The 24,673-nt window shown below is 44.4% G+C and overlaps 2 protein-coding genes across 3 annotated transcripts; one reads left to right on the plus strand and one right to left on the minus strand.

The window, feature by feature from the left end:
* Positions 1 to 28: 28 nt before the first annotated feature.
* On the minus strand, positions 29 to 4,125 carry LOC118502891. Of its 2 annotated transcripts, none has more exons than XM_036035610.1 (2): positions 3,585 to 4,125; positions 29 to 2,675 (listed from the first exon to the last, which is right to left on the minus strand). In XM_036035610.1, exon 2 carries the CDS (start codon positions 2,610 to 2,612, stop codon positions 1,812 to 1,814), a length of 801 nt encoding a protein of 266 aa, XP_035891503.1. In that variant the 5' UTR covers positions 2,613 to 2,675; positions 3,585 to 4,125; the 3' UTR covers positions 29 to 1,811. The 2 variants fall into 2 exon arrangements, with proteins under 2 accessions (XP_035891503.1, XP_035891504.1); XM_036035611.1 differs by lacking the exon at positions 3,585 to 4,125 and adding an exon at positions 2,872 to 3,045.
* Positions 4,126 to 6,230: 2,105 nt separating this feature from the next.
* On the plus strand, positions 6,231 to 23,035 carry LOC118502853 (high-affinity choline transporter 1). Its single transcript, XM_036035557.1, has 10 exons — positions 6,231 to 7,268; positions 13,571 to 14,155; positions 15,833 to 15,940; positions 16,019 to 16,473; positions 16,537 to 16,666; positions 16,733 to 17,054; positions 17,619 to 17,661; positions 18,183 to 18,412; positions 18,481 to 18,592; positions 18,660 to 23,035. The coding sequence occupies exons 2-10, from the start codon at positions 13,990 to 13,992 to the stop codon at positions 18,885 to 18,887; spliced, it is 1,794 nt and encodes a 597-aa protein (XP_035891450.1). The 5' UTR covers positions 6,231 to 7,268; positions 13,571 to 13,989; the 3' UTR covers positions 18,888 to 23,035.
* Positions 23,036 to 24,673: the final 1,638 nt, after the last annotated feature.

Genomic DNA, 24,673 nt, shown 5'->3' on the forward strand with positions numbered 1-24,673 from the left:
CTTTTGTTGTTTAATTTCTTGATAGTTACCCCGCCGCTTTGCTTTTTATGCTATCTGTTTTCGGGTGATATTTCCACACAGCGTGATATACTTGCACCGCCGCCGTCGTCATCGTCGTGATATACTCGAGAAGTAGGGTGGAGCGAGTTTAAAAGTGGGGTTTGTGGAATAGTAGGTGGATATATATATATATATTCAACAGTATATTTGTTATGCATTATTATTGTTTAGTCCTTGTGTCGCGTGGAACGCGCGTCGAGCGGCATATTCGAACGTTTCTTGATTAGGGTGCGCGCTTCCGTGTGTCGTACAAATTGTCCCTCCCGTGCCCATGATTGTATGAAGCGATTTTGCACCGACGCGTACGCTCTGAATGTTCAATTCCATTCGTTCCCTGTTCGCCTAACGCCCTAACGTGGGTTCCATCTTAATACCGTGCAATAATGTGCTTGCTTCGACTAGCTCACTCGCCTTATTTCGCAGAGATTGTATTTTTTTGCTTATTGGCCAATTTTCCCTTTCGCACACGGAGTACAACCAATAGTCCACCACCTAACATGTCGGGCTAGGAGAAAGAAGCTAAATGTTGGGGTTTCTGGGTGGATAGAACGAGCGGTTCGAATGTCCGGATCAAAACATTTCCAACAGTCAGACCCATAAGTCAGCGGAGCTGTATGCTTATAGTGAGCGGATTCATCACCGTCCCTCCTCACAACGGGGCAATAAGCAGTTTAAATAAACTGCAAAGCGAAAACCAAACATTGAATCATCCACTGTGGACGCATTGTGGTGGTAGTATACACACATTGTGTTTACACACTAACCGAGATAAAATCCCACTGGTACTACGAAGGGGCCAAACACCATCATACCATCATACACGCTTGCTAGGCGCACAGGCGCAATATTCATATAATTATAATCTATATACAAAGGGTAAATGGTACGTAGGTATTTAGGAAATGTAATTAAACAGTATGTATGTGGCAAGTATCACAATGCTTAACGTTTTAAATAATGATTATATTAATATGCTAACGCTACAGTTCGCGTATGTGTGTTTAATTCGTTTTGCTGTGGGTAGGGGTGTGTATCTGTGTGTGTGTGTGTGTAATTTAGTATGAAAAATAAGTTATAGGAGTAATAAGTTGTAAGAATTAGATACGAGGTTTCCCTCGTTCGCCCTCGTAAACCGTAAAATGTAAGCGCAAGCGCGACACGCGGCTGGTGGCCGCAACCTACGTTGTGCTAGTTTGGCATGCTAACCCCAGGTAAGCCGATGGGGATGGCAAATGTTTCGTTCGTGTTCGAGCTGAACCACCGTACCATGCGCATCCAACATGACGGCAAAGATTCGACTGCAACCGTCGAATCCCGGTTTTTTTTTTGCAAATTGCTGCTTGAAATTGCTCGCTGCGATATCATTATGCATGCTGTGTATACAATATGTAGCACCATAAACAATACTGGAACAATTCCAAAACACACACACACACACGCGCGCGCGAATAGGGGGAGTTGTGTTTCCTTCGTTAAGAAGGTCAGTGCGAATTGGTGAGCAAATTAAAATAACGCGAAAAGTCTTTCTCCTTCTCCCCCCGAGCACCGTTCGCACGTTCACTTGCCGACCGCCAATCTGCCTGTGCGGGGTACGCGGCCATCGGTATGCGAGAAAGGAAAAACAAATACTAAGGAACACGATGTTACCACACACAGGCTGGCGGGCGCTGCAGTAGTAGTACGTTGCTTGTCGGTCGAACGAATCCTGCCTACTACACGGCCGACGGACCGCCGGGGCCGTCGACCGGTCTCTACGAACACTTTTGAAAATGTCCACCGGTGCCGGGCGAGGTGGGCGATTCGTCCGAGCTGCCCGGACCGCCGCCCTTGGTTGTTCGCTCGTCAAAGTGTACCACCTGGTTGCGTTCCCTTCGCTCGTCGGCCGACGACCAGCGCTCGTCACTGTCCGCCGCCGCATCCGGATCGAACACGAGCGATCGCGGTGAGGTAGGCTCGCGAAATTTGCCCCCGCTCTTCATGCTGCTCTTGTTACTCCTTTCCGCGATGGCCGCATCGTACTCGCTGCCACCCATTATCCGGCCATCGCCCGCATTGCTCATGTCCAGCAGCAGCTTCGACACCTTCTTGCACTTGGTCATGTGCTTCTCGGCCCGCGCCTTTTCCGTGTACGTTTTGAAGCATTTGTGACATTTGAACTTTTTCTCCACGATCTTCTTCTCCTTCATCGGTTTCAGGTTCTTCATGTGCTCGAACAGATGCTTCTTCAGTTCCTTCTTGAGCTGGAACGGTTTCTTGCAGAACAGGCAGATCGTGTAGCGTGTGGTAACGTCCAGCGCGGGCGCCGAATGATCCGCATTGACGACTTCAATATTTTCGCATGCCTCCAGCTCCTCCAACGATTCCGAATCGGAATCACTCTCCTGATCGAGTGCCTCCAGCTGTCGTTCAATGTCCTCCGTGCTGCCTTCGTGCTGTAGCCCACCGGCCAGTCCTCCTCCCGCTGCTCCGCCCGGCGTCAAATGACTGCCGCCTCCACCCGCACCACCACCGCTCGATGTACTCAAATTCCGTGCTGCCATATTATCGCTCATGTTTTATCTTCGATAAACGGTTTGTTCGAGTTGGCTATTTAAACGACTTTGTGTCCGTTCCGCCTGTAAAAAAAAAGGGTAAGCAAAAATCAATTAACATCAACACTTTAAAAGCAGCCACCGTTCGTTGTTGCGCCGACTATCGCGGTTCCCGCCTAACGCCCGGCCACAATGCCAATGCCCTTATCTTATACGGCCAGGTAATCGAACAAACGCCATCGGCGGTACTTTGCTTATCTTATTCTCAGTACACAAGCACCTTGGGCAATGGTTTTTCGGAACTGGACTGCAACTGGGGCGAAGGAAACGATCGAACAGTAGTTAAAAAGCAATAAAACTAAATTAACATCGACGTTGATTAACATCGTAGAATGAGAATTTTACACAACCCGCCACATCCCCGTGCTGCCATGGTCACAAGACACCTGCAAATTGGACTGCTAAGATCGAACCATTCGCCAATCGCTTTTGACGCCTTACCGATGCTAGATAAACATTGAAAAGATGCTGCTGCGACATTCACCACCGAATTGTGTCGCATCAACGACGCTCGCGACCCAATGCGGTCACACTTTCCCGCAGTAAGGGAAGGGATGGTTGGGGCTGTGCGCGAAGGGAGACAACGACGTCAATATACAATGTTGGTGTGGTGCGTGGGCTTACAGGGTGTCTGAGGGTGTGTCAAATGCCCGGCTGCTAGTTTGCCGTACGCTTTCGTGACCTTAGAGTGGCGCCACCACCTTCACAGGACAATAGTGGGTAGGAGTGGGTGGACATGCCAAGGGGTGCCGTGGCGACCGGGAAGGAAAACATACGCCAAAAGAAACAAGGACAGCGCCCACACCGAACCCTGCCTGGGTGGATAGGTACGACGGAACGCAGACGTGCGCAACTGGTCGGTGCGGTCATGTTCTGCCAGAAGCGTCCCGGAACGATGGTGAAGCGATGCAGCAAAAGGACTATTTTACTTACTTGCTAGCTTTGGCGCAGACGGCAATGTCGCAGACGTATTGGTCGTTTTGCGGTGACCGGGTATGGTCGCCGTTCGTTGTGCACGGACTGGCCGAACTGAAATAGCTCCTCAGACGATGGTTTCTGTGTGTGTTTTCGCACTTGTCAATTCACACTTCCAAATTTTCCTAAATCCGTGCCAGCAAAAAAGCTTAGCAATCCGAATGCAGCACGACGGTGCTGATGCCCCCTGCAGTAGCTGCCATAATTTTACTTCTTGCTTCTACACACACTCGCACCTGAACCGCTACACACACACACACCCGCACGCACTCTGTATCGTTGTATCGTTCCGTGGAAATTTTAGATATGAAATTGGTAAAATAAACGTTCTTAGGCGTTGAACAACACTTCTGGCTGAATATCCGCGGTACACTAAGCGCCACAATCGCCTGTTAAACACTGTGTAAGAAGTTTTTCACCGATTCTTATCGATAATCGTACGAGAGTTTATTTCCGAGTGTGTTTTTTTTACAAAATACTTCTGCAGTTTGAAAGCTGTCAGAAATGACGCACCTCAAACTGACAATGGGTACCCAAGCAACAATACTGTAGAATGCAGTGCGACAAGGTTTATACATGAGAAGGGTGTGCTAGTCGGTCGTGGTTTTCAAGCAAAAAATTGCAATTGAAACAGAGGAAATGATTTTGTAGCTTGTGTTTGGATGTTTAATTGCGTTAATAGAAATTTATTAAAAGTTTCAAGGGATTTACGGCCTAAAATCGACGTTTCTATTGAAGTTTTGCAGTGCATCGGTAGCTGCTTAGTTCCATGAACCTTTAAGAAGCTTTTAAACAGCTTGCGCTTAGCAAATCGTTCTTTATATTTTTCTAACCACTCGATTCTTCTACAAAGCGGCAAAGTTCTTCAATTTATTCTCACGTTTATAGCTTGCTTTGAAATCACATGAGATCTGCAACTTATTCAAACAGGTTATAGAGTTCCAAGGAAAGCAAAGAGCTCCAGAAATGCTGTAAAATTCAACAATAACGGCCTCTCTTGTTCTTCTTCACTTAACACCCAGTAAAGTAGCCTTATTGTTACGGGGAAACGGTGCGGATGCGGTGCAACATTCAGTTATACCGTGCACTAATTCGAATTTTTATTTGGTTAGCTACGTGTGATTTGATTTACTTAATTCTGATCTAGGAATCTACCAGAAGAGAGATCTAAGTGTGGACGTGTAAACAAACTGTGCTCTACCATAAGCGCACTTTATCTAGCCCATTAAAACACGTGGCCACACGATTACAGGTGATTGATTCGACAACCACCATGCGCCTCCATCGGAAAGTTCATACCAGTGACAACTAATCGCCGCACACAGCTGCGCTCCCTCACTGTTAAACTCTCTTAATCCGTGCACGTAACAGCATGCCACCAAGCCGTCGTGTAGCCTACACCATTCAGAACTTTTCCCCTTTGACGTCATCAATGTGTGAAAAGCTCGCCCACCAAAGCTTACCTTTGCGAAGGTTCTTTACGGTGGTGCTCAATTCTGAGCGGAGCATGAAATCGATTGCATTTATGTACGTTCAGTTTCCAGTGTTTATTTGCTTATTTGTTAACCAGAAGAATAAAACTCTTGCTCTCCCGAGTGCTCTCGAATGGGTCAGCCAGCGTACGTCCCACGTCCTGGCGGCCGTTTCGGGCCGGCATCAGTGTCGTTCCCGTGTTCAGGAATTCTAGTTCCGGTTGCTAGTGAGTGGATTTTTATGCGGTTGCATTAGATGTGGTAATAGTAAACATAAGTACTCTTATGGGCAATTAAGTTAAAGAATTTTAAAATAAATGCGAGTTCAACCGTCCTTTTTATCAAGAGAGCTATGTGATTAAGGCAGAGAAATACCCCTATTATAGCCACTTATTAAAATAGAATTATAGTTTCAAGTTAAATACTCAGTAGTTTTGGCCCGGAAGTCCTCAGCCCGTGTTACATAATGCCTTCTTAGAAGGCCAGAAGTTCTGAGTGAAAGTTTGTCACTCTTTTTGAAATGTATGCAGAGCTGTGTGCAATTTGTGTTTCTTAAACTGGACGTACATTTCACGTGTTACGCGCTAATATATTCATATGTATTTACGTCACCTCAATAAAGGCAAAGATTACAGAGTGCAGTTCTGTCTGCAACCGTACCAAGCTTGGCAGTCCCTTCCATTTCCATTGGCCCTCCCTTGGTACGTTGGGGTCTCTTGCCCATCGTTCGCTCTTTTCTCATTCGAACGTGTGGTTTTTCCCACACGTGAAAGTGTGGTGTGCCCGTTCGTAAGTGTGAGTGCGGACACGAACCATTTCATTCATACGAATCGCATACAGTAACAAACAAGGATCTTTAACGAACAGGGAGGGCGCCAACAGGCAATGGATGGCGTTCGCGGGGAAAAGCTCTAGCTGGCCTTTGAACCTGTGGGCTGTCCAATGAAAGGACTCGCTCACACACTCACACACACACACTTGCATACGTCTCAGCGAGCAGGCAAGAGCAAGCATTGGTAGACTCGCTCGGGCGCTTTTTGTCCTCCCCCTTTCAAAAGGAGAGCAGAGAGCGGCTGAGCGTTTTCCATGGGTATCGCCACGTTCGGCGCACGGTGCGAAAAGCGCTTGACCCGAGTACAGTTTCTGATGCTAACCGGATCGGACCGTTTGCGTTCGCAGTCGTACGAGCTAGTGAGTAGACAGGCGCCCTAAGGGACCTCGGGACAGCGTGACAGGGAGCAGCAAAACCTGGTGCATCTCGGTGGTGGGCACATGTGCGGGCTACGCTTCAGAACAAGAAATTCTCCGTCTCAGAAGACATCCCTGCGGTGGGGCGACAGCTGTCCGTGCCATCGTCAGTAAAGCGTGCAAAGTGTACAAACGGAGTTCAACATCAGCTCAGCTAGCACTAGCAGCCCCGTTTCCCTGTTGTTTCGCACAAGCTGCGAACTTTTGGACTCCCCAGTTTGGGGCGGACGACTATCTGCAGCAGACACACGCACACACACACGCAGTCACGCATCTACGCTCATACAATTTGCATTTAGGTTCGAGCACATCCCCATCGAACTCCCCAAAAAATTCCAACGCGCTTGTTCGCAGCCAAAGATCAGAAGGCAAGAAACAATCACAAGTGCTGCGTGTAAGACGTATGTGAAGCGCATCGCGTTTGTGACCGAAGGACCTTCAACCAAACCCACACACCTTGTAATTTAGTGCACAAAACATCGTACCGTAGAACTCTCGCCGAACTTTCGGCCATTTTGGGCAGTGTCGCAAGTGAGTCCGTCATGTTTGCCTAACTAGAAGCGAAACGGTGACCCGTAATTACACGGGCACTTCCTCGAATTACCCAGTGAAAGCAGTGCATCGCGCGAGAGAGTGTGGAACGTGGAAATTGTGCTATTGCCTTGCCTTTCGCAAGAGGCTACGGTGTGTTGTGAAAATTTATGTGCTAAAAGTGATCATCTTGCGGGAGCGAAAAATTCGTTGTGATACTAGCTGTGCTCGCACGCACGGTTCTGTGTGGCGTATGATTACATACGCGTAATCATCGTCCTGCTGCTGGTGCGCTTGTTTCTTTGCTCCTTCCGTAGCTCGCTCGTCTGCTCAAGGGGCTTGCTGGCAGCTTCCCCATCTTTGCGGAGTGGAAATCTTCAAGAACTGGCGGGTAAGCTTACGCAAAAAAAGGATTCTAGAATGTGTGTGTGTGTGTGTGAAGGTTGCGTTACATAACGCTTACTTTACATTCCTTCGGTCGGGTCTCACTCTCACGTCCGAGCTGGCTCTTCTCACTAGAGGTGCCCTGTTCAACTCATCTCACTCGAACCGATAGACCCTCTTAGGTCTTGGGGAGCTTTCTTGGAATCGAGAAGAATTTTGTATGATTGCTGGCTCTACAAGAGTTATTAATTTAGCTTTTTATACTATAATTAGTGTGTGTTTAAAAATATATAAATAAACGGCTTGCTATGTTGCAGGGGTTCTCGGGTCATATAAGTATGTCCTTATTTAAGAGAATGTGCTGTTCGGGCCATGGCAACAATAAGACGCAGATTGCTTGGATTGTGTGTTATGTGAAAATTGCTTCAGGAAAACTCTTAATTTTCTCCTTAATTATTAATTTATCTTAAGTTCTTTTACACGCTTTTAAGTCTCTTACCCTTAATGAGTCAATATTGCACATAGTCGATGTGATGTAAACATCAGGATCACCGAGGCTAGAGAACCACTATTTGCGTTACGTTTTAAGCTTCAGCTGGGACATCCCATTCGCTCCATTACCGTCACGAATCACCTCCGCGGAATTGTGAAGCATTGCAATTAAGCACAAACAAAGTAGTATTTGCACAGGGTAAATGAGTTTTTTTTTTTCGGGGAAACACAAGACGTGCCACAGCCGTACGTGCGCCGAAATGGAAAAGCCGTCCGCGTGTGTGTGTGTGTGTTGGTTTTATCGATTGTGTGCATTGGGGCATGTGCGGCATGGTACTGAGCCTTCTGTCCGTGCCTGCCTTACAAATACCGGCTCAACCGAAATAGCTTTTACTATCGGGCACCTCTTCGGCATCTAACCGTTGCCTTTCCTTTCATTCCTGTGTCACACGGTTAGATCGCACTAAGCGCGCTTAACGGTCATACATGTACGAAACGACCGTTGGACATGTATTCGTGTGCGTGGTTAAGTGTGATGGTTGGAAGCTTCATTTTCACTGACCGCCCTCACGAATTCCTAGCTTCGTGTTCCCACACACGCACACACAGAGAAAGAGAGAGAGAGAGAGAGATTTCCGCTTTGAGGGAGAAAATCCTTGTCTCACTCTTACCTACTCTTAACTCCGTCATATGATCCAAAGTTTCTCTGAAATTCGAATGTACCTCGGAAAGCTCGGAGAAAAAAAGCGTGAGCGCTTTTTTTTTTGGGTGAATTTATCGTTCGCTTGATCTGCTCATCTGCTCTCACTGGTGCGTTTCGTGAGAATGCCCTCACAAACCCATGGTGGGCCACACCATGGCATGGATGTTAATGTTTGTTGTTTGTATATATAGAGCACCATTAGCTGTGCGCTGTCAAACCCGCTGTTCACACGCGGACGCCATCCTATCGGCGTTTTCCGCCATTTTGCGGACGCAAAACGATGTCACCGTACGGCGGGCCATGCCAGTCCATCGGTGTGTTATAAATAGTGGCTAATAAAATTTAATTATTGGTTAGCGGTGGTTATGTTTTCGGCTGTTTTTTGTGGGGGAACACAAAAATTAGCCAACTACGAAGGATCTTCTAAGGTGGTCAAAGAGGCATCTGGACTGTGTGTAAGGTGTTTATTGTTTGTGTAGCTTTGATTTGGTTTTCGTTCGCAAATGGTGTGCTGATTTATTTATTGTTTACTGAGTGCATCAATATTACGAGTTTAGTAAATGTCGAATTTTGTGCTTGGTGTGGAGTAGCAAGCTAATGGAGGCGCCTGGTTATACAAGCAATTTAGTGAAACCTTCAGGTTTTGTATTGTACAAGAGAAAACATTTACAATACGATTTTATAACACTTGACTATACGTTTGCAATGATTTTTTATTGGTTTAAATTGACAATGTTTCAGTTATGTTTTATGACTTGTTCATTTATGTTCTGCTTTAATTTAAAACACGAGTGTGTAGTTAGTTAATTCATTAAATAAACATTTATTTTATTAGGATGTGATTTGAAGATTGATCAGGATTATGTATGCTATTGAGTGTTGTAGCATCGGTAAAGCACTTTCGATTCGACACCGACGGGTGCTAAATGCACAACAATAGTACAAGCTAAATTATTACGCTTGTTTTGTGAATTTGAATTGATCAACCATTGAATTACTTATATTGATTGACGAAATTCTAGGCTGTCGGCATGTAGTCAATGCTTCTTTTGCTAAATTGTTCATTAATTTATTTGAAATAAAAGCTCATTGGATTTCTCTCTGTTTTATAGTCATACAAAATTGAGCTCTACTTAATATTTAGCCCTTAACGAACTAGAATGGGGAATTTATACTACACTTATTCACGCCACGCAGATAGCCCAGATAGTCAGTTTTTGCGACGGGAAACCGTCCGGAAGAGATTTCATAGCCGATTCTGTCTTGTGAAAGACCTGTGTTGCAACTGATTCGAATTGTCCCTTGAATGTAATTTAGTTTTATCTGGTTCATAGTTCTTTTTTAAGTACGTTTAACTCAATTGAAGTGCCTGTTTTCTGCCCTTTGTTTTCCCGTTTTGAAAAAGTTTTAGGTCGGCACACACAACTAAAAACCAACCTTAAAAAATATCATTCTTAACTAAAGCTCCACCGTTAGTGCTTATCACTAATGGAACAAGCAATCAGACCGGTAGCACCAAGTGACAATCACTTGGGCGGTGAATTATTCAACCAGATCTAGATAAGATTGCAGCGGATGTACCGAGCTTCCCGGTCCCGGTTGATGGAATCGCTGCGCTGCTCATATTTCAGATCAAATCAATCACTTACCACCGTAACGAGTGCGTCCCGGTAAGCATAATGAAATTAGCGTTAAACTTAGCAGTACGCGATTGGTTAAGAAAAGCCGCGGGGATTCAGATTTATTCGCTCAGTACGTCAACATCACGTACGACGCCTCGAAAAGACATACACGTCAATGGTACACGATGGAAAATTCAATTTATAGATATCGCCTCTTATAAGCATTTACACCCCGGTTCGGGGGGTTCGGGCCCCGATCGTAGTTGGATGAAATCATTAAAATTGAATAGTCTTCGATTACCGAGCACCGTTAAATCCTGTCACTCACAAAACATCGGACGGATTGTTTTTTTTTGTTTCCAGCTCCATCCCGGGGTGTCAGCAAACACAGGGAAATTCTACCATTTCCCAAGCTTACGGTTGGAGTAGAGCATGGTGGAAGTTGATAACTAAATTGCTAAAATGCGCAATGAAAGCACTCTCTCTCGCGGCAAGAACCACCTAGAGAAGCGGTAGAAAAAAGGAAACGTTCCTCATTACCCTATCGGGTGGATTTACTCATTTAAATTTCAAATTGTTTCCATCGCTAGACCCGCGGTCGGTGGCGGTGAATAGATGCAGCACTTGTTTGTCCTGATTCCATCCTTGTTTGGTTGTGGATAAAAATGGGTACCTCACATTTGGGTGTGAAAATGGATAACATGATGGCATGTTATCTGATATCGCTTCTGCAGGCCGCCGACAGGCCCGAGCAAATTATTAATAAAAACTGTCGTGGCAGATTTGGTTGCCATCTTTTTGGTTCTGTGTTTGTGGATTCTTCCATCGTCCTTCAAATGTCCTTGCGGCGTCTTAAAGGCGCGCTGGTGCTTAATCTGTTTTAGATGATTCTGTTGAGAGTGGTCGAGTACTGTTGATCATTCTGAAAACCATTACAATGGAGACTCTCAATCTTGGCACTGTATCAAAGCAAAGGTATGTACTCCCAGCAACAATCAAATGCACCATTATGCATTTGGCAGTGCTTCAATACAGGCATGTGATTGAATTAAAATGCTCAACACATGGTTCGCTGTTGTTTCGTAGCAGCCAGTTCAACCATACAAGTCGATAGACGCTAAAATGTACGCTAAATAATAAAGAAACTACTTAATTGATTCATGAATTCTTCAAAATTATCCGTGGCCGTGTATTAGCTTCACCCTCATGCTGCTAAACTAAGCTCCCATTACCATATCGCTTCTCTCAATTCGCTTCTCTGTCTCTAGCGACCATAGGAGGTGGCTCCACAAAAAACCCCCATTCTATGCACTCGATTACAATAAACCACAATACTCCCCAGCTACGGGTGATTTGAATGCCACCGTGAGCAAACTATTTTATTATGCTCCTGCCGCATGCATTGAAATCCGTGTGCCCCTAAAGGGAGCTATTTGAGCGCTGGTAAGGATTGCGCCATACTCGCCATCCCCCCACGGGGGCAGATGATGATAGAACATGCTCGGCAAGTACCGGTTACCATAAATCATGATCGTCGTATTGGATGGCGTAGTTGGAAAATAAGACAAGAAAAGCTCCACCGCTTTTCACGGGCTCAAATCCTTTTTTCCTACGTGGGCGAACGTTACACGGCCGAGCGTGTGTGTGTGTGTGAGTGTGGAGAAAAGTGGTCGGGGACCTTGAGAAACGTCGGCGAACGACGTTCCGAAAACAGTTTTATGGGGAAATTTTTCAAAATCAATAAGCCATTTGAAGCGTAAACCGCGCTGGTGAAGGATGGATTTTTTTGGTTTGTGGTGATTACAGTTAAGGCATTTCGTGCCCGAGTGGCACGGTTTGGGGTGGAAATGGGGTGCAATTAGGGAGTGGTGGTTGAGAGGTTGCTAGTAAGCTTACATTAAATTGAATCTTTAATACAGTTTAATCTCGACATCCATGTAGCACGCTTAATAATCATTAAGGATCTTTTCTGATAGTTTATTTTTGAAATGAAGCGTGGCATAACGAGCTATAATTGTTGAATATCTTACAACTATTGATTGTGGCAGTGAATGATTTTACTGCACCAATTTTCACTTCGTTAAACTTTTTATTTTGGCGTTTCAAACTGCTTCTCATTTTTCGTTACACGAGTTTTTGCTAATGAAGTAAAGCCTTATTATGAAGTAAAGCAACTAAAATAAAATCACAATCAGGTGCTGATCCCTGTGCCGAGCTGAATCTTTGTACGATAAATTCTTGGGCATATTAATAATGGAGTTACATTGTGGAGTAATGTTTCATATCACATTACAGTATATTTTAAAAGTCTTTGATTATGTGGGATTTGGGAAGAAGATTTTCCTGATGAGGAAAGAGAGCATGTAGAGTTGGGCTTCACTGAGCAGTACAGGTCTGAGAAAGTAACAGAAGTTGTGGGTATTTTTTCGTTTTACATTACAACACTAGTCTTTGCACTTTGATTTTTATGGGCTTTAGGAATATTTCACACTCATTTCCAGATGAGAAAGCGAGCTTGTAAAGTTGAGCTCGTTCTCCCGTAGTGAAGACTGATTATCGAACTACGTAGTATCATTAAGTGTAGAAAGCCAGGAATGGCAGACCGAGACCTTTCGAGGTAGTGTCAAGGAAAAATACAAGATAGTTGAGCTTATAGAGTTGAGAGAGTAATATAGGTAATAATATCAAAGGATCATCTAAGAACCTCATATCCAAGTTAAACAATATAGCATTTGACGTTGTTTTATTAAATTCAAGGACTGAAGATTATGATATTATGAACCCCAAGGAATAGGGATAATTTATGAAGTGGGATACTTCATTATAAGTTGAGAAGCGTTTGAAGTTCCTGCTCCTTGAATAAGTCACGATGTAGAAGGTTCACCTGATAATAAAATCCTAGTTTTAAATAATAAAATTTAGTTAAAGATTTTGAAAAACAACCCTTTCGTGAATCAAGAATTCAATTAAGAAATCAATCCTGAGTCAAAGCTTAATATCTTCTTCTTCTCGTAGCCCATAGCCAAGTAGTCAGCCCTACGGGACAAAGTATTACGGAAAGGCGGTTTGGATGTGATTTGAACCCCGCTCTTGTCGTATGAAGATCGATGCCGTTATCACCTGACTGCACCCCAGTAGTATTAAAATAGGGTAGAAAAGTCCGTCTCCATACATAGAACGTCAAGTGGAGCTTACGAGCTAAAACAAGTCTTACATAAGAACTCAAGGAAAACACTTCTTGAAATGCAGATAAGATAACTCGTTTCAAATATTGATACGAACAGGTTAAAAAACAATCATGTAACAGTTTGCTACCAGTTATCCTCGCGATATGACTTGCTTAATTCATACACAACACATCTCCGCCATACTGTAACGTCTTCACGGGCCATTCTCTACTCCTTAAATTAATTCCGTCAAACTGCACCACCTCTGCTACGGGTACACCACCGTTCAAACTAACGCCTACCTTCAAACACTTCATCGTTTCAGGTTACACCTGCCGCTGGAACCGATCCACCCCGCCGGAGAAGACACCGACCTGGCACGACTGTGTGACATAAATAAATAAAACCCACCACCACCCCGACACCGGAAAGCAAAAGTGCTTACTCGCACACTTACACACAATAAAATGGCCATGTTACGCCAGGCAGTGCGTCCGGAAGAGTGAAACACCCGCTCGCCAGTGTCAAGGACGTTCGTCAACGTGCTGGTGGAAGGAGTTGCGTCTTAGCGCCGAAGAGCACGCCTTGGTCCGATCCGGGCATCAACAAAGAAAAAAGACGGTGCTGGTATCACGTTTGTGATTAAGCTGACATACGGGAGACTTCGGTCCGATCAGTCTCCGGTCCGGTCGCTGGAAACGGGAACACGTTCGCCTGCGTAGCGCCGAAAATAGCATAGCCAAGATGATTAATATCGCCGGCGTTGTCAGCATCGTGCTGTTCTACATCTTGATCCTTGCGGTCGGGATATGGGCGGGCAGGAAAAAGGAGTCCGGAAATGATTCGGAGGAGGAAGTCATGCTGGCCGGACGTTCGATCGGTCTGTTTGTCGGTATTTTCACCATGACCGGTAAGTAGCGGGTCGGCCCCCTTACCGGCCATATACCATCTGCTTTCGTTAGCTCCGATGAGCAGAAGCTGTGCCACAGTTCATCGGTGCCACACAATAAATCACCCTAGCGAGGATGAGTCTGGGGATGATGTCCGGGAAGAGGTGGCGAACGGTTACATCATGCATTGAGTTGGGTAGTGTTTTTGGAGCTTTGGATGTAATGGTGGTTGGGTAACGTAGCACGTTGCCTTTTATTAATAAGATTCCGTTCCGCACTAACACACTCCATTTTGGGTGATTACTTGGCTTTGAAAGTGAATTATTTGGATGAAATTACTGTTTGATCCTAGAAACCGCAGCCTCGCTATATCACGGTTCCTAGTAAAACAGCCAAATAAAACTTCGAGAATGGTGAACAGCTCCCTAGAATCATTACAACTTTATATCGGTAACATAAATTTTTCTGTTCTCGATAGCTTCACGTTTTTCAAGCCACTTCAACCCATATCAAATATACTCTGTCCGGGAAAAGGGGTTTTGAGTCTGGAATTCTCAATGTGGGATTGGGTTTTGGGCCCCCCATGAGATCCATTATTAATCCTCAGTATATAGTGTTCCGCAATGACAATATTTCCTTTCCATTATAACCATTCGTGCGAGTTATTGTAGAAGCGGGTTTAATCCGCTTTTTCCGCTTACAGGTCAACGCAGCTACGGGATGTTTGTCCCGGGTGTGTCGGAAAAGGGTTTCATCTAGTTTTCATTGGTGCTGAACTACTTGCTGAGCTCTTGGTAAAGAGCAAGTTACATTGAAGATTAACAATTGTTTCTGCAACAATTCAGTCACAAGATCGGAAGAGTTTGCCCATGTATCCCACATGCTTGGCATACATAGAGATCTTCTCATGCGTAGAAGTCATTGAGGCATTCGTTATATTTTTGTCTTTTAAATCCGTTTTTTCCTCAATACAGTTTTGCCCAACTTACGCTAAATCTTTGAAGAGATATAATTTCAATTCCTGGTTTATATAGAGTGTCAATTTTACTCTGATATCTTGGCCAGCCAGCTCTGGCTTTCTGTGGCTTGATTTTACCCGTAACTGGATAGTCAAGTCCTGCGTACGGGGAGCCGGTCTCGATGGGCTTTGAGCTCCTGTTCTGTCGTGTGGAGTCCGACGCCGCTTGATATCACATACTCCAAACATTGGTGAGCATTCCGAATGAGGAGAATCCAGTCAGAGACATTGGAATTGAGTTAATGTTGTATGGTTTTCAATATATTTATTGCAATTTTAATACTCAGAATATTGAAGCGTTTAATTGTCTAAAAAGTTGCTACTCACGAAAAAATTGAAAAGAGATTTGGAGGAGGACTAAGAACTAGGATTGTTGTGGGAATGGAAAGAGAGATGTACGTAGGACTGACTATCCTGCTACGGGTTAAATCAAGTCATAGGAAGCAAGAACTAGCAGGCTGAGATCTTTCGCTAGAAGTAGTAAACAAGAAGAAAAACTTGCCAAAGAATCGATAGTTTGGATTCTCGGCAGCCACAGCCCTATTCACACCCAACCCATAATGCTCAATCGTAGCATCACAGTGCCTGTTTGGAGAGACTCCGATGAGAGCCTTCTATCCGCAGCGCAATTTTGTCTGATTTATTTATTGCTTCACTTATCTTCCACCCCATTTTCCAGCTACTTGGGTCGGCGGAGGTTACATCAACGGCACGGCGGAAGCAATCTACACGTCCGGACTGGTCTGGTGCCAGGCACCGTTCGGATATGCGCTCAGTTTAGTGTTCGGTAGGTCTCAAACCTTCGCCTCGCCAAACGTTAGCTTTACCCCCTTCGGTTCGTTCGTTCGTTCGTCCTTTTTTGCAGGTGGCATCTTTTTCGCGAACCCGATGCGAAAGCAGGGCTACATCACGATGCTGGATCCGCTGCAGGACAGCTTCGGCGAGCGGATGGGCGGCTTGCTGTTTCTGCCCGCACTCTGCGGCGAGGTGTTCTGGGCGGCCGGTATCTTGGCGGCGCTCGGTGCCACGCTGTCGGTGATCATCGACATGGAGCAGGAGACGTCGGTCATCCTGTCGGCGTGCATCGCCGTGTTCTACACCCTGTTCGGTGGGTTGTACTCCGTGGCGTACACGGACGTGATACAGCTGTTCTGTATCTTCATCGGGCTGTGGATGTGCATCCCGTTTGCGTGGGCCAACGACCACGTCAAGAGCCTGTCGTCGATGGACGTCGACTGGATTGGTGAGATCGGCGAGGGCTACACCTGGTTCTATCTGGACTATGGACTGCTGCTCATATTCGGCGGCATTCCCTGGCAGGTGAGTGGACGTGGTGATGGGCGTCAGAATAGCTAATATTTATGCTCCTCGCAACTTCGGTAGGTATACTTCCAGCGTGTGCTTTCCAGCAAAACAGCTGGCCGAGCTCAAATCCTTTCGTACGTAGCAGCGTTCGGATGCATCCTGATGGCTATCCCGCCCGTGCTTATCGGTGCCATCGCCAAGGCTACTCGTAAGTGAACTGTTCGACCCAGAACCGGCCTGAAACAATAACTCCTCAACCTATATCTCTGTGCAGCCTGGAACGAGACGGACTACAAGGGCCCGTGGCCACTGACGACGCAGGAAACGAGCATGATACTGCCGATGGTCCTCCAATATCTGACGCCGGACTTTGTGTCGTTCTTTGGGCTCGGTGCCGTCTCGGCCGCCGTAATGTCCTCGGCCGACTCATCGGTACTGTCCGCTTCCTCCATGTTTGCCCGCAACGTGTACAGGCTGATCTTCCGGCAGCGTGCCTCCGAGATGGAGATTATCTGGGTCATGCGTGTGTCTATTCTGGTCGTCGGCATTCTGTCCACCATAATGGCGCTCACCATACCCTCGATCTATGGACTTTGGTAAGTGTGTGCGTGTGCGTGTGTGTGTCAGATCCATTTCCATTTCCAGGGTGAATGCTAGGTTACGATGGTCGATTAATATAGCCAGAGACAGATGATACAATGGTACAATGTTGCCAGTTTGAATGCACTGCTCCGGTTACAAATCTGTTAACTGCCATTCGTCGTAACCATTCCCACGATGTAAGTGATATGTGACCCGTCCCGTCGAGCACTTGCCGGTGAGAACAATCACGACGACGACGATGGGATTTCTTCTGGTTGGAGCTTTCGTTCTTGGGGAATACTGATGGAAATCCAAATCGGTCGATTTTCCAACCACTCGTTAACACTTTCGCTCACCAGCGAAGAAGGACCATTCTTTTGTGCGCTTCACTATCGAGTGTTGTACCATGGTTCTCCAACGACAGTGGGTCGGTCGGGGCCGTCTGCTTCCAACCTTTTACTTGTGCCAATCGTTTTCTGGTCCGGAGCGACGGTAGATAGATTGAACCATTTATCAAAATTATCCTTTTTTCCTTTCCTTTGGCTCGCTCGGTTCGCTCGGTGCTTCACGGTGCGCAGGTCGATGTGTTCCGACCTGGTCTACTGTATTCTCTTCCCGCAGGTAAGTTGTACCAAAGAAAAAAGCAAAGTTAGTAGTGTGGTTGTGATTGAGAATTTGATACCTTAAGGAAGTGATCGCTCATTTTTGATGGTCGGTGATTTGATTTCCATATTATGAAAATGCGCATCATGGATTGTTAGGAGTTCTTTTTTTTCCTGGAAACCATAGCAAATATGGCTAGAAGCAAATATTTGTTACGATTATTTTTGAAGTATTTAAGTTACTCAAAATATTTTTAATATATGATTTGGAATTATAGGCGGTTGCAGCTTCTTTTAATGATGATGTGAATAGGAGTTTATTTATGGTATTTTAAATTAAATTAAAAAAATCATCTAAAAGTTTACGACCTGAGCAAACTAACAATAAATTTAAAAAAAAAATCTACCTAACAACGAACTTCAGTCTTAGTTTAAAATTTAGGAGATTGAATGATCAAAATTCCAATCAAGTTCAAATGCCTCACGCATTATACTCTCTATTGTTAAGACTTAATTCGTCACCTCCTTCCCACCAAACAGCTGCTGATGGTAGTTCACTTCAAGCATCATTGCAACACGTACGGCAGCTTGGCAGCGTACATAATCGCGTTCATGGTGCGTCTGTCCGGCGGTGAAGCGATGCTTGGTCTGCCCGCCCTGATCCACTATCCCGGCTACAACGAGGAAACCAGCACACAGATGTTCCCCTTCCGAACGATGGCCATGATGATGAGCCTGATCACGCTGATCGGAGTGTCCTGGTGGACAAAGTATGTTCGCTTTGGTAACGACTTGCTATCATGATATTGATTTGTAATGTGTCCCTTTTCTCTACCAGGTGGGTATTTGAATCGGGCCGATTGGCACCACACTACGACTACTTCCGCTGCGTGGTGAACATCCCCGAAGAGTTGCACCGCGTCGGAGAACCATCCGATTCGGGCGAACAGGTAAAGCTCGATTTCCTTTTCATGTTCCATTAAATAAACCCACTCTGTCCTGATTCTTCCCTCACAGCTCTCGGTAATGGCCGGTGGTATGACGCGCATGTACGGTGCGGCCACCATGGTCGGCAAGGACGAACGCAACGGGCGAATAAATCCGGCCCTCGAGCCGGACGACGATCTGCCGGTGGTCGAGGCCCAGCGACAGATGCAACAATCCGCGGGCGGAGGTGGCGGTGTCGCGGCCCCGGGCAGTGTCATCCCCGGCACCGGACCGGCTCAGGCGCATACGGCCTTTTGAAACGCACCCACCGGCGCCGGCGTTCGGTTCGACTGAACAGCTCAGCGGTAGGCAACAAGGAACGAAATCGACTTTATTATCTGCATGCAGTATTCGGAGGCATGTTCTCCACCCGTGGTGTGAATCGCATCAAGTGACGAATTATCAGCAAAACATACATATCAAGTACGGTACGGTGGTGAAGTAGTATTAAAACTATACATATACATAAGGTAAGTGGTGCGCAAGGTAAGCGAAAGTAACTAGAACGAAAAGTTGGGCAAAGAAAGAAGAAAGGGAAAAAGACAGAAGCAAGTAACGAATACATATCAAATCAAATCAATAGAAGCAAAGAGAAGGAAGAGGAAGAAGAGGAAGAAAAGACGAGTAAATAATAAAAAAAAAACAAAACAAAAAACCCTAGGATGGAAATGTTCATCAAAGCAACCAATACATATCAAGTACGGTGGCAGAAGGAGACGACAAAACACATACTACTAAACGAAACAAAAAACACACAAGAAACAAAAGCTAGTAATGATTATACTTACCTATAACTGTTAGTTGGTTAAATGGCCACATCCTGAGGAGATGGTGCGGGCGAGGACAACTGTGAAGCAGGTGAATGAATGGTTGATGCATAGCAAAGTTTAATGACATGTTGAAGATTTTGATTGAAGGTACCGCAAGTCAGTTAGTTTTGCTTTGTTGCTTTTGTTTTACTAACTTTTCTTTGTTGGACAAGAGTAGATAGGAATGTTGAAAGTTGGGGAAAGGTATAACTGAATGTTTATGTTACTGATATACGCTTAATTTGTTGAGACGAGAAGGACAAGCTTTAAACATTCGAAATCAGCAATCAGTTGCTACAAGTGCTATACGGACGGGGGGGAAGTACAGCAAACGTTACAAACTACAAAGGTGCTAGAGACAGTGAAAGTGGAAAATTAAACAAACTGTTTCAAAACTAGCAGAAAATCTCAGTTTACTTAAATATTTTTTGCATTCGTTTAATTTAATTTTCTCAGAATGTTTATAGGATATTACGAGGTTTTTCGACGCTTTCCCATTTTCTCAAATATTATAAAAAAATCTTCTATTAATTAATTTATTGTTAAACATGTTTTGTACTAAAAAAAGGGAAGTTGCTCCTAAATATGCGTTCAAGACTATTTTACAACCTGGAAATTTCTGTCCAGAGCAAGCAAAATTGAAAGTATGTTTAAAAATCTACAAAAATGATATAAAGATATTAAACTGCCGTTTTTTCTCAAATTATTAAACGATTTTTATTTGTCTCCACAAGTTTTTGTTTCATTTTAAAAAGAGATGAGAAGTAATATTCGAAACTCCTTGAGACGGACTCGAAAATAAGTGAGAATAAGTCGGTAAACCTTGAGACGGAACCGAAAACATCTGGGAAAGCGTCGAAAAACCTCGCGGTACTCTGTATTTTTATTTTAAAAAAATATTCTTGTTAAGCTGTTGTTAGAAGAGTTTAGTCGAACAGGAAAAAAATGGAAATGGAAAGAGAACTAGTAAAAGCCATGCCGTGTGTGACTGGAGCAAACTAAAAAGAGTAGAAGAAGAGAGAAACACAACCAAAAAAGAAAAAAAGAACAACCTATAGAACTGATAGTTAAGTCCCAGAGAGACAGAGCGGAACGAACATATCATTAACTCGTACGAACAACTTCACTGAAGGAGCATATCGATGATATAAACTAGGAAAAAAATATAAATATATATATACACACATCTATACATATATACATTAAAGAAAAGTATAAAAAAATATACATAAAAGTCTGCTGAAAAGAAAGAAACAAAAAAACTTAGATTTCGAATGCGTAGATGTATAAACCAGAAATCACGCAACACACAGATAAAGCCCCACTAGGAACAAAATGGTTCGGCAACCATACTTACTGTAGTAGAACGCGTGTTGTGTTATCAAACGAGTGTTACTAGGCTTCTGCAAGCCGTGGGTAGAGTTTCTTAACACACTTTTTTCAAACCAGGCTACAAAGCCAGGCTACAGTAGAGGGTCAAGGCGATTTAGGGTTTTGATCGAGAGAGGGAAACTACACACACACACATATCAATCGTGTCCTTCCAGCCGTGAAAAACACTTCGCCACCCTACCCTATTTCCATCCCATCACAGTTAGGATGCGTATTTCCCTTTCAGCGTGTTCGGTGGTACAGGGACGACAATACTGTTGCTTTCGGTGGAAGTTTAAACAATTAAGCATTAACTATCCAAACACTCCGGAGCTGTAGTACCATTCTACCGAATCGTTCTATTGATGTGCCTCCCCCCACCCTTCCCCCCACCCAAAACGTTGGTGGAATTTTGATAGGGTTAGAGATGTGCCCACCACCCTCTTGGTGCCGCGGGCCCGATCGGTGTGTTGTGTTTCGAGGTTGTAACCAAAAAAAAAAAAAAAAGAAATTCAAAAGAAAAAAAAGCGTCAACCGCAACAGTCTTTTCTTTTTTGCAAATATTTTCCCGGAATCGGATTTTTAGTTGCCATTGTTCGCCTCACTATATCCGTGTGCTTCATCTTGTTAATCTTGTGCCGGCTCTTTACGTGAACGTTGAATGCGTGTCGTTGCTGCTCGTCGATTTTTGCACCCTGAAATGTTCAGCAAGCTATCCTGATTCCTTGTTCACCGCCGCTTAATCGATGCGATTTACTAGCTTACTGGCTGGGAACGTTTTAAAATTAAAAGATTCACAGAAATACACCGACACATATACTGACCAGTTAGATTGTTGAACAGCAAACAAAAGTTCTAGTAAAATACAGCAAAAAAAAAACAAATACCAAACCCCCGAAAAAATGTTACTAAAGTTGTTCTTAGCTGTGCTACTCTTAAACTTAGGCCGATTGCATACATTTGATTGCGCTGGCGGGTTGCGTAGCGTTTGAAAAACACCCTACGCGAAACACCCGAGCAATAAAGAGAGCCTCAATGGAATATATTTGTTTGGCAAAAGAAACTATTGCGCTATAATTGTTGATATCTCTGAGTGGACTTATAAATTCCGAATAAAAGCAAGAAAGAAAGAAAACTCTATATTGTAATGTATAACTATACTTATTGCAAAAAGCAAAAAACGAGGAGGGGAAAAATGAATTGGACAGGTACAACTAAAGAAAACAAAAACTACTCATAATCGTTGTTAATGGGTTAATGGGAGCCTCCATCCGGTTGGCTGGAAGAGGAAAAAGACATACGGGCAATCGATACATATCGTGCATATACATAAATACTAGCATATACATACACTGTTAAATACTGTCGATACAGGCAAGGTCAGAGAGTTCTATCCCGAAAGAAACGAACCACGAAAACAAGACAGCAACACTGTACAATTAGAGCATTAGGGTGAAACCGAACCAAAGCGTTTAGAAACCTACGACACACGCGCTTGAGGTACGAGCAGAGCAGATGAGATCATAGAACTGGTCACTGTATTAAGTTGGAGTGGGGAGAAAGGAAAACAAAAAACAACTCATACATATCAACCGATATCCGAGAGCTTCAAGAAGGAAAACCCTCTACAAAATCTGACAAAGTCTATGCAAAAACAGGTAGCAAAATATTTTCACAATTTTATTTAGCATATTTCCCCCAATGCAAACCGAATTACCTTGTTTGTTTCAACTCCCTCCCTCAAAACATGCGTTTAAAATAGTAAAAAACAAGAGTTGTTATTAAAAACGGCTTCAAACCTATCGAACGAATGGAAAAAGCATTTAACAAAACAAATAGTCAAATCAAGTTCGAAACACGCTCCCAGAAACAAAAGAAAAGAGATCGAGAGAGAGAGAGAGAGAGAGATCTATAGAAAAAATCCCAAATACTAGATGTACATGTATTTTACTAGACCATAAGCTAATTATACAAACAAACAAAACACACACACACACATTATGTATATGTAGAAAACTAACAATGAAAGGAAGGAAAACAAAACAAGCAAAAGCATTAAACAACCTAGATCGGACTGAGTGAAAACAAAACGTGGGGAATGTGTGTGAAAAATAACATCATGATCGATCGACATACAGATGTGGCGGGCGGGCTGTAGGGCTGAACCCGATGCCAGTCCAGTAAAGAATTGTCTGTGGTTAATAAATGTTGGTTGATACCGGTTCACGCGGGCCTGTGAATTTGATTGTGGGACAAAGAAAAACAAAATCGTTTTTTCATTCATTCGCTCGATAATTCGCGATCGTTAAGCGTGATGGCGTTACATGTGGATAAATACTGTCTCGATTATAGAAAATGGTAAGCGATTTCGGGGGGCGATTGTAATTTTTGGGGTCGATTTTGTAACGTGTTGTTGAAATTTGGTCGTAATGGTCACTGTGTAATGGTCACTCCCCCAGACTTATTAAATCCTCGTGTAAATACCGACTTTAAAATAGAAATACTAAATATCATCACTCCAATTGAGAACATAATAGACCTGTCATAGGACTCGAAAACCCACCCCACGCACTCTGGTTAAGACCCCTTGCGCTCTTAAAAGGCCACCTTAAAAAGCTTAATGGATCTACATGATCCAGCTTCCTCGAGAGCGACCGATCTGTGCCCATCTTCCAGCACCCAAAGAACAAAAAAAAAACCATACGCACGCACGTGCAGTTCACGGTCAATAGCACACTTGGAGGATCGAGCGTGACCTACTGCGGACGAGCGCTTCACGAGCGCGTTCACCATCATTCCCATTCACTTTTTCGCATCGAATCGCGTACGTAGTCGCGAATGGTTAATCGAGAAAAAGGCAGTACTCGCGCAACTCCCTTTCCATGCCGTTCAGGCGGGGGGAGGCTGGATTGTCTATTTTGAGCCTGTGAAAAGCGTAACGGATGTGTGAATGGGCAGCATCACCCCGAGATCTTCATTTCACTTTTGCAAAGTGATGAAGAGAGAGAGAGCGAGAGCGAGAGATAGCTACGTCAGGCATAAGCGTTGCTAGGTGAACTAGATTACATTCGCTTCCAGTATGCTGTGGATGTTACATGAAACGCATCAACTCACCTTTCCATCGTGCTGATGTCTATTTTTACCCACATGCGATCGTCGGGAGATCGTGCAGAGGTGACTTGCATGCTTGAAGCTGCACCGCGGTGTTGCAGTAAAAGATGCGCTTTCTACCACATCATGCGAATTGGGTATGAATAACCTCATTTACATGCGCCATCCAGTTGTGTCAGCAGAGACGACTGAGAAATTCCACTGGGTTCGTGCCCGACCCGGTCTGCATCAGCTGGAGAAACTTGTTTGCACCAAAAACCTAAGCTCCAATTGTGTTCTGGTGATGTGTTGTACTTCAAATTATCTGCACCCTAATCTACCCACGAAACTGCAACCGGCCGTTTGTTTGTGGAGTCAGTACCGGAGCTTTGGTTGTGTCGCGATCATGACGGTCTTGTAAAACAATGCGCAAATTACATCAACCGGTAGCCAGTAGCTAACACATCGGGTTACGGCTTTGCGGGAGTCGTTGTTTTTTTCTGAGTGAATTTTTAAATATTTGATAAGCTGCTGGAAAATGTTGTTTGCTAATGTACTCCCAGCAGATTCTGAGTAATTCTTTCCTTTTTGGTCGGTTACAAGAACAGTCTGCCATATGCTTAATGATACGATCACGAACCAGCATTCCTAGAAAGCCCATACGGCACTGAGAGCTCATTCCACTGCCTGGGCAATGAAGTCATAATGGTTGCAGTCTGAACCTACGATAAATCGACATCGCACAACCCATTACCCACCAATTGTGCGTTATGG

The sequence above is a fragment of the Anopheles stephensi genome, chromosome 2, assembly GCF_013141755.1.
Source record: "Anopheles stephensi strain Indian chromosome 2, UCI_ANSTEP_V1.0, whole genome shotgun sequence".
In the NCBI taxonomy this organism is placed as follows: Eukaryota; Metazoa; Arthropoda; class Insecta; order Diptera; family Culicidae; genus Anopheles; species Anopheles stephensi.

Coding starts and splice junctions, on each gene's coding strand:
- LOC118502891 (XM_036035610.1), bottom strand. CDS start 2,612: ATGAGCGATAATATGGCAGCACGGAATTTGAGTACATCGAGCGGTGGT.
- LOC118502853 (XM_036035557.1), top strand. CDS start 13,990: ATGATTAATATCGCCGGCGTTGTCAGCATCGTGCTGTTCTACATCTTG. Junction 14,156..15,832: donor CGGTATTTTCACCATGACCG/GTAAGTAGCGGG, acceptor CCCATTTTCCAG/CTACTTGGGTCGGCGGAGGT. Junction 18,593..18,659: donor CATCCGATTCGGGCGAACAG/GTAAAGCTCGAT, acceptor CTTCCCTCACAG/CTCTCGGTAATGGCCGGTGG.